This window comes from Bidens hawaiensis, unplaced genomic scaffold, assembly GCF_021521415.1.
Source record: "Bidens hawaiensis isolate Kalapana, Puna unplaced genomic scaffold, B.hawaiensis_p1.1 tig00074661_1, whole genome shotgun sequence".
Lineage (NCBI taxonomy): Eukaryota > Viridiplantae > Streptophyta > Magnoliopsida > Asterales > Asteraceae > Bidens > Bidens hawaiensis.
The window spans coordinates 1,474-11,985 of NW_027502950.1; the positions used below are offsets into that span (position 1 = coordinate 1,474).

General features: G+C 36.3%; 1 protein-coding gene across 1 annotated transcript; it reads right to left on the reverse strand.

The window, feature by feature from the left end:
- Positions 1-1,465: 1,465 nt before the first annotated feature.
- Positions 1,466-2,384, reverse strand: LOC143606409 (uncharacterized). The gene is made up of 2 exons (XM_077082183.1): positions 1,955-2,384; positions 1,466-1,854 (listed from the first exon to the last, which is right to left on the reverse strand). The coding sequence occupies exons 1-2, from the start codon at positions 2,382-2,384 to the stop codon at positions 1,466-1,468; spliced, it is 819 nt and encodes a 272-aa protein (XP_076938298.1).
- Between the last annotated feature and the right edge of the window lie 8,128 nt (positions 2,385-10,512).

A 10,512-nucleotide genomic window follows, 5' to 3' on the forward strand; every position in this document is an offset into this window, starting at 1 on the left:
ATTGTTTCCATATTTTCTTCCCACTTTGATGGAAAATAAAGACTTCTTCTTCTTCGAGCGTTTCATTAGTAAAAGGAAAAATATTCTGCATAAATTTAACATCTCTAGATGTTATAATTTTATTAAGACGTGGTTCATAAATTTTATAACCCTTCATACCTTGAGGATAGCCCAAGAAGACCCCGGTCTGCCCTTTACCAAGAACTTACGCCTTTTGTCTCCGTATTTTTGTAATAAGCAAGACAACCAAAAATCCTCTATGTTCGTAATTGGGTTTTTGGTTGTACAATACTTCATACGGAGTCTTGTTCTCGATCACTTCGGATAGAAACCTATTTATTACATGTGTAGCCGTTAAGACACATTCCCCCCCCCCCCAAATCTTGTCGGTAAGTTAGCCTCAAATTTTAAAGCTCGTGCCGTTTCCAACAAATGTCGGTGCTTTCGTTCCACCACACCGTTTTGTTGTGGTGTGTGTGGACATGTGGTTTCAAGAATAATCCCGTTTTGCGCATAAAAATCATGCATGTGATTTGAAGTGAATTCCCCCCATTATCGCACCGTGTTCGTTTAATATTTTTCTCAAATTGGACTTGTACCATTTTGTGAAAATTAATGAGGCAAACACTTGCTTCATGTTTATGTTTAAGAGGAAAAACCCACACGGCCCGGCTAAAGTCATCAACAATTGTCAAAAAATAGTTTGCCCGTGTGAACGAAGGTGTTCGGTATTTACAAGTCAACAAGTCAAAACAAGCATTCGTTTTTGTGGTACTAATAGGAAAAGGAAATCTCGTAAACTTAGCTTTGACACATGAGTCACAAAAGTCTTTCAAACTTAAAGAAACATTCTTAAAAAAATCAACGTAGGATACTTTTGAGTTTGATTGATGACCCAACCGCTTGTGCCATGTACAAATAGTCATCATCATAGCATGCCTCTTTGTTTCCACCATCCCCATCTTGTATAAACCACTTTTGCATTCACCCGCTCCAATCAATGTCCTCGAATGTAAGCCCTGTATGACACAAAAATTCGGGAAAAATGTGACAACACATTGAAGGTTTGTGATAATTTACTAACAGACAATAGGTTGCATTTAAATTTGGGAATATGTAGATCATTTTTAATCATCATGCCGTTGGGTAACACTCAACTTCCTCTACCTTCAACGGCAATAGTTTCACCATTTTGTATTGTGACGGGTGGTTCACAATTTTTTTTTATTTTATTTTTTAATAACGCATCATCATATATTATATACTCGGTGGCACCCGAGTCTATAACCCATTTACCTTTTTTACCAAAAGTTATCTGCCATGTTAACTGCGGGTGTTGCTTCTTCTTCCGCTGTCCCATCTTTATTACTAAAAAACTTCACAAAGATATTGAGCATTGGTTAAACCCGGGCACCGGGCTTTCTTCTACTTCCACACAAGCTGCCTTGCTCTTCACTTTTTCTGATTATCCTTTTACCGGCCACCATTCGGGATAACCGATGCGTTTAAAACACTCATCTTTTTTATGCCCGTCTCTACCACAGAAAGTACAATGCTCCACTTGTTCCCCTACACCTCGTTTTCCATCCCTGAGCTTAGGGCGATTTAGTGACTGACCTTGATCACGCTTACTAGGCACATGCGCTTGAAAAGCTGCTGGCTCATGAACTAATCTCTTGCCTCCCGATATAGCTCTCTGTTGTTCGTCATCCTTCATTAATTGAAAGGCACTCGTGAGAGAGGGTATTGGCTGCATAGCCAATATTTGGGTTCGAATGGTTTCGAATTCAGCATCCAAACCAAGAAGAAATTCGTACAACCTTTCCTTATCTCTTAGATCTGTGAGTTGCTTCCCTACCTCACATGTACAACCGTTGCATTCACATTTAAAACACTGATTGTATTTCATCCCATATTACTCGAAGCTTGGTAAAGTATGCTTAGACAGAGGTACCTTCTTGCTTTGTGGTGGATAGTGATTGTTTTAATTCGTACGCCCTAGGCGCACTCGCCTTCCCGAATCGTTCCTTCATATCAGTCCACATGCCTTGGGCTGTAGCAGCGTATTTTACGCTCGTCCTTATTTCTTTCTCCATAGCCGTGTTCAACCAACCCTTAATCATGGCATCGCATCTCAGCCATGCCATTAAATTAGGTGAGCCTTGGTCTGGTTTCTTTATCGTCCCGTCCACAAAGCCAGTCTTGTTTTTGGCAAACAAGAAGTTAAGCATTTCTTGGGCCCAATCCGTATAGTTTCCATCAGTCAACACGTCATTCACGTGCATCTGTCTTGGATAGTCTGAGGGATGTAGGTAATATGGAGATGCATGGTCTAAGTCTCCTTCGTAACCCTTCGTGGGTTTGTCTTCTTTACCACCTGCCATGGCGAATTAAAATTCTTCTTTATATTTTCTTTTTATTTGACTGTGAGGATCTTTACTACTCTGATGCCATAACAAAGTGTTATGTAAAAGATTGTATTGATAATAATCAATACACAGTTTACAATGAGGGAGAAATATCCCTATATACACAGTAGTTTGGAAGTCAAGCCAAGAATCATGCTATACATATGGAAACCAAATAAAAGGAATATAAATGATATTAAAAGGATTTGACTAAGAAGCAATAATCACGGAGAGAATAATATACTTCTATAGCAACAACCAGACTAGGCTTAAGGAGAGCTGTGAGTTTAAAAGAAAAGCTTTATAGAACTTTGAATTTTGAAAATGAATTATTGGATTATAAGCAAAAGTATGATTATTTCTGAATCTTAATAGATATCGATTATGCTGCGAAAATAGAGATGCTTGGAGCGGAGCTTGATGAAGCATGAAAAAAATACTAGAAAGGTTAGCATGAAAAAAAATATTGCATTCATCACACAATCATACTAGAGTTTTGACTTTTAGGGGTCAAACATCCATGTGTTTTCTCACGCATGGGTGTAACGAGCAAACTCGCTAAAAGCTCAAGTTCAGCAAAGCTTAAACGGGGTCGAACTAAATAAGCTTGTAATGCAATTTTTCAGTCCTTAAACTGAAAAACAAAACAAAACCTGTCATTTGGTTCGGGTTTGTGACGGTAACCGAATTATTATTTGGTTATTCGACTTGATTGTCGATTATACAATTTGATAAATTTGCTTTAAACAATTCTTTTTCTTGTTTTGGGGTTTGGTTACAACATAATAATAATATAAAAACCGAATAAACTAATAACAGAACTGATGGACACTCTATTATGAGTTTGTTTCAAGAGTGAGTGATTAAGGTGACTATTATTAAGTTAAGTGAAGCAGATTTTTATTGGTTAGTTTTTTTGGGTTTAATTATTAGTGTGATCGAATATAATTCAGTAACGGGATCAAATTTAACCTGGTAACCAAATTTTTATTCCATCAACAGGTTGATGTGATATTATTTGTATAATGAACTGCAATTCATACGTGAATGTTGTTGTTCCGACAGTTGATTGCAGATCTTCTATACAAATTTAAATTGCATATCAAAACTATTGTAAATCACTTTCACACTATGTTTCCGAGTTTCATTTAAAGAGAGAAAAGAAATGAAAAGAAAGAAAAAAGAAAGGAAAAAAATGATATTATTTGGTGTTCCCTAGTTGAATGGAAAGGAAAGAAAAATATATATCTCATGTGTTCCCTAGTTGAGAGAAAAATAAAAGAAATTTAAATTTTTACCATTATACCCTTTAGGTAAATTATAATAAAAAAAAGAATTACTTCTCATTCTCCAATAATCGTTTCTCTACCTATGGTTAGGGGTGCTAACGGTTCAATTTGAAATCGTGAAACCGTTACCATAAATTTAAATACATTTTATATTTAAAATATATTATGCTATTCATACTTAAATATAATATTTAATTAAAATAAATGTTGCACTAGATTCATGCTCCTTTCAATTGATCACATTAAAACTTACTGTACCTTTTATCTTCTCTAACATATGATACATTCATCCTAGTTATAAATTGTAGAAACACATTAAGTGTTTCCTAATTCATGATTACAGCTCTTTGTGTAACAAATTAATGCAATAATATTTGACGCTAAATAAACAGATAAGCATAAGAAAAATGTGTTTATCTAAACATTTTAAGTTAGTTGTCAGAGCTTTAAGTATTCAAACAACCGATTCGAACTCGTATACTTTAAGAACTGGCAAAACGGGCAAAAAAAGACAAAACGTGTTTTTGTCAAAAACGAGTCTCAACGGGTCCATTCAGGTAGATCCGCAAACTAGGGGTGTTCATGGTTAGGTTGTGCGTCAAACCGTTAGTCACGGTTTTTGATCATCGAGCCAAAACCGAACCGTTGAAAACTAAAACCGAACCAAACCAAACCGTTATTAACGGTTTGGTTTCACGATTTGAACTTATTAAGCCTTACTAAAAATTGCAAAGTTTATAAAATGAAAAGGTTAGTACCTGATAAACTGAATTTGGTAATAACAAAATGTGTTTGCATATGTAAATAAAAAACAAAAATATATCAAATCTTAAATATAGTTAAATATTCAACAGTAAAAAATGTAAATAAAAAACAAAATTATCAAATCTTATGGTTTAGTCCGGTTTCATACAACCGGTTTCTTATATAAACTTGATATAAACCGTAAACAAACTGTTCGCTACAGTTTAGATATTTTGAACCCGATGGCCCGCAAAGTTAAAGAAAAGACCGACCGTAAAACCTACCTGACAGCCGGTTTGGAAGGTTTCACGGTTTGAAACCAAACCATGAACACCCGTTTTTTAAACACACGTTTTGTCCACTGGGTTTTAAATTTTAATAATTAATGCATAATTATTAGTTTATAACTACTAAATTATGAGTTTCAAGTTTAGTTTGACCCAAGTCAACCTACGGGCGAAAATTACCAGCATGTGCTTAACTGCTTGTTAACTGGAATTACAGTTGACTTCAAAGTTAAAGAAGTTACCATTCGAGTTACTCTTTAAAGCTCGAGCTCGGATCGTTTTGACTTAAACGAGGTAGAACTTGAGTTCGGCCGATTCGAGTTACTCTTTTAAAACTTGAGTTCGGCTCATGAGTTGTTTTTTCGAGCTCGGGCTCGGCTCGTTTATTCATAATTAATCAATTAATATAAGTTTTTATACACTTTAAAAAAAATTGTAACTGATTTGATCAATAGAAAGTAATTATATGCAACAAATTAAGATTTAAAGTTGTTTTGGTGCATAACATTATTATCAGTTGCCTCAAAATTCTTTTAGCAAGCTTAATTAACTCAACACAAGAGAAACCATTACTAACTCGACTGCTACAATCGAATAACATGTAAAAATCAAAACAAAATGTTATAAAGCAAATAATAATACCTATTAGGGAAGGGTTGCTAGGGGTGTTGAGAAGAAGACATGGTGATAGAAGCTTAGGTTTAGAAACATGAAACAAACTTATGACCTGATACAAAAAGATGAGGACAAGATGGTAATTTTAAGTTTGATTATTTTCCTTTTTCTTGTTAAATGAGACTCCGGAACTACTGGGCCTCAAAGTTTGTTACTTAAACACATATTTCCGAAAAACCCAAAGAAATTTGAGATTTAATTTTGTTTGTGGTGGTTAGAATTACCATTTAGTTTGGATGATTTGCTTCGTGGATTTGCAAGCAAGTACCCATTTTGTTATTGAAACAACACAAACAAAATAAGAGATTAGATCCGGGCTATAATCCGACTATACACGACTACACCGATCAAAAGATCAACATTCAAATGTATCTTGATGTTCGTTTCTTGAATTTCTGTTATTGAAACAACACAAACAGAATAATAAATGAGATCCAGGCTATGAACCGGCGATACACGGCTACACCCATCAAAAGGTCAAAATTAAAATGTATCTTGATGTTAGTTTCTCAAGTTTATGATTTTTGTTACTCTTTAAAAATATTTGTTTAGAGAACATGGTGTTTGAATATATAAAGTTGATTCTTGTATCTTTATATTGTTTCTATCAATGTTTTAAACCGCAAAACGTGCCTACTTGTCCTCACCATGCCTGTTGAAAACCCTGACCGACCGACGTGCTATTCTTAAGGGTTTGAAACATGATGCTCTATAAGTTATGTTTATTTATAAAATCCTTTAGTGGATTATCAATGTATAAAGCATTTATACGAGTACAATAGAAAAACTCGCTGCAAGTATTGTAACATCGTGAAAATTTCGGGTTTAAAATACCAGGTTCCAAAAGATGAAGAACCAAAAGTGAAAAATTCTGATTTGTTGTCCTATAGTGATACGCGACGGGACAAGGGACAAGCCCATCATGTATCACGAAGGGCTTGGTCATATATTCAAAAAGACTGGCCAATGACGATACGTGATCGCCAAAGGACCAACGTCATCGCGTATCGCGATGACATGGTCGACATGTATGACACGTGTGGCCATGTGTCACACGGTGGCACGATGTGTTTCCACATATTACCACGTGGCACTGCATCCGCCACGTGGCGCCACGTAGCAGATCTCGAGGGTGACCAGGCAGGCCTACGTCGCGATATGCGACGGGCTAGCTAAAGGGCCTTCGCGTATCGCGATGGCCCCCTTGTTTGCCTATAAATAGCAAACTACGGGTTTGTTCATTCTCACACCCAAAATTTCATACTCAACTCTCTCTCTAACATCTCTCTAAATCTTGGAATGTATACCCACGATTACCTCAAGTTCGTGCCCTCAATTCCTCGATATTCGTATCACATACCACCGACATTCCGACAAAGAAGTTGTTGCCATCCCGACACCCCGACGACCCGCCTCGTGAAGCGTGCCGATGTCGGAAGAAGTGTTGGTGCCTCGTTTTGCGTGCAATGAAAAAGGTGTTGATAAGAAAGGCGTGATCAAGAAGATAAAGATGACGAAGCGACGTTGAAGTGCTGCTCGATTGTGTAGGGTTTTTATAAGCCGATCAAGGTAGGCATAATGCCCGAATAAAATAACAATAAAATATTGAAAAGGCTTAAAACCCAAAGTCGAGGAAATACTCGATACCTCGATAAAATAAAAGAAATATAACAAAGAAAAGAAAGAAATACGAATATGACATATTGTGATTATTATTCTTTGTTATAAGTATTATTTAACTTTAATACGATTATTCTTAGATAATAAAGAAAAGAAAAGAATACGTTTCTTAGAGAAGAAGAAACATAGGGTTTAAAAGAAAATAAGATTTAACTAAAGGTTTATTCTCGTACTATAGGTGCGAGATAGCAAGGGAGAGACCCTCGGACGGTGTATTGAAGCCGATCCAAATTGAAAAAGGTGAATACGCCCCAAACTTTACAAACTTGTTTTAAAACTAGTCAAACGTGTTAAATGAAAAGGTTTACATGAGACTACGTCTCTAAAACATTTATAAACAAAGGTATAAACGCTAGCCCTCAGACTATCGTGTACGTTTTTCTGGATACTTACATATGTGGTAAAATGCGGTGGGCACATCGCACCACACCTAGTCATAGTGATGCTTCCTGCGGGGAGTGTGACCATTTGTATACGGATGGTACTTAACTAAGTTGAACGTTGCGGTGTTTGCTGGGGTATTTAGTGTAGAAACTTGAGTTTGTAATTGTATAAATTTAAAGCTTGATTATTCCTAAGCCATGATGGGCCGGACCCAAGTTATGTCTCGAGGGGTAATCAAGTAAAAGAAGATATTTTAGCGTCAGCATATTCACCAGCATCTGTTGTTGACATATTTTCTAAACATTTTGCAGGTAATCAAGATTAGGGCTTGGGATGACAAAGTGCTCAAGATATCCGATGGCTCGGATCTTTTTGTTAAAAACTTAGTATTAAATGAATGGTGGTTTTGTAATTAAAAAAAGTAACCTTAAAACCATATGTTTTAAATCCATATGTTTTAAATGAACTTTTAATCACGTCTTTTGTGAATGTAAATATTATATTTTAAATCCATATGTTTTAAAGACTTCCGTTTTTAATACGTAACTCTGATATATTTACAAATGTGGTACCAACTGTTGGTCGCACTCCCAGGCCTAAGATGGGGGTGTGACAGGTTGGTAACAGAGCCATCGATCTTAGCGAATTAGGTATTAAAAGATAATACCTAAGCTTCGATCCATGTATAGGAAAAATATTTTTATTACTTGATTTATTTGAATAGGGATAAGATACTCTGCCCAAATGTTCAAGGACGAAGTCTTAGAATGGTGGAATACGTTGATTCTAAGTAAGGGATGACAAGTGCTGTACAATTTTTCATGGGAAGACTTCAAGGAAATGTTAATGGCAAAATACGGCCCTATTATAACAAACCACAAAACAAATCAAAAGAAAAGTAAAGAAATAAAAGAAGAAAATTCCATCCCACATTGGTGGAGGAAAGAAAATGAGAGGATTCCACCATGGTATAAATAAGAGTGTAAGTACTTGTCCCACATCGCTAGATTATAAAACTAGCGAGCTCTTTATAAGAAAGAAAACTCATATGTTAATATTCTTATAAGACAAATCACACCCAGTGGTCCTAGTGTAGGGTGCGGAGCACGCGCACACGCACACGCACTGGCGAAGTGTGATGGGCGCAATGTGGCTCTTTGGTGGCACACTTTGCACTTCGCCCGCGAGACACTTAAGGTTCGTCTTAGTATTTTTGTGGAAAATTAAGATTTTTAATAATCCTGCCATCGCGATACGCGACGGGTTTAGATTAGCCTCATCGAGTAGCGCGATGACGTGTAACAATATCCAGAAACTTTGCGGCGTAGGGATACGCGATGAACCATCCAAGTACCCATCGTGTATCGCGACGTGGAGGTTACACAGATGAGACACGTCACTTTCCACGTGGCATGCCACGTAGCAAGACTAGGGCTGACTCAGCCAAGCTACAAGATTCTTCTCGTAATCCTCCTATGATTGGTATCCAGATCCAGTTCCCCATTAGGAGGATTTCATCATTTCCTTTAACAAGTAGATCAATGGTACTATTTCTTTTCTCATCAACAATATTATTTTCTTCTGTTGCTTGTTTCTGAGTATTCTTTACTTCACCAATTAAATTAATTTGAAGTTCTAACCTTAAGGCTCGCACTCTTTTAGGTTTCTCATGCTCTTTTCTGCTTTGCATCGGCTACTATATTTGTTTTGCCTTCACGATATTGGATTTCACAATCATAGTTGCTAAGAATTTCCATCCAGCGTCTTTGCCTCATGTTAAGCTCCCTTTGCCCAAAAATATATTTTAAACTTTTATGATCTGTGAATACAGTAAACTTACTACCATACAGATAGTGTCTTCAGATCTTTAGGGCAAAAATTATTGGTCCCAATTCTAAGTCATGTGTTGTATAACGTCACACCCCAAAACACGGCCTAGGAGTGTGACCCCTTAATGTTGGTACCACAAGTGTAAATAAATCCGAGTTACGTTATATTAGCAGAAGACTTGTAAAACTTGTGGATTAAAGTTGTAAATATTATAAAAGACGGGATTTATAAAATACCCGTTTAGTGTTTACTTGTTTTATCATTACAAAAACCAGCATTTAAATATTTAAGTTTATAAAAAATAAATCCGAGCCATCGGATATTCATAGCACTTCGTCACTCCAAGCGCTATTCTTGTTCACCTGCAAAATATAAATAAAATACGTTAGCAACGAATGCTGGTGAACACGCTGACGCTAAAATATTTTCTTTTACTTTATTACCCCTCGAGACTACGCCTGCCTCGGCCCATCGTGGCTTCGGAATAACAAAGTTAAATAACACATTTATAAATTCGGGTCTCTACACTAGGTCACCCCAGCAAACACCGCAGCGTTCGACTTAGTTAAGTACCCATAAGTATACACACGGTCGTGCTTCCCGCCGGAAAGCGTCCTACGACCAGGCGTGGTGCGATGTGCCCATCGCGTACTACCACATATGTAAGGATCCAGACAAACGTATACTACAGCATGAGGGCTAGGCTTATACTCTTATTTATAACGGTTTTAGGAACACGTAGTTCCTTGTAAATCATTTTCATATAACATGTTTGACTCATTTGAAAACAAGTTTGTAAAAGTTTGAGGGCGTATTCACCTTTTTTGCTTTGGGATCGGGTTCACTCACCGTCCGAGGGTCTTTCCCTTGCTATCTCGCACCTATAGTATGAGTATAACCATTTGTTAGTCGGATATACAATCCGGGTTAAGACCTTTAGTCTTATTTTTATATCCTTTACCTCGATGAACCTTTAGTTCATAAATTTCTTTTACTTGAAAACATTTAGTTTAAAAGTAATCATAAACCTTTAGTTTATTTATAAAAACCCGACGTTTCTTCTTCTCAAAGAAACGTATTCTTTTCTTTTATTATTTAAGAATAAACATTATCACTTAAATAATAGTTTCATAACAAAGAATATATACTTACACACATATATATTTATCAATACTCGTATTCTTATCTTTGTTATGTTTTCTTTTCTTTTATCGA

Coding starts and splice junctions, on each gene's coding strand:
- LOC143606409 (XM_077082183.1), bottom strand. CDS start 2,384: ATGGCAGGTGGTAAAGAAGACAAACCCACGAAGGGTTACGAAGGAGAC. Junction 1,855..1,954: donor ATCCACCACAAAGCAAGAAG/GTACCTCTGTCT, acceptor CATGTGAGGTAG/GGAAGCAACTCACAGATCTA.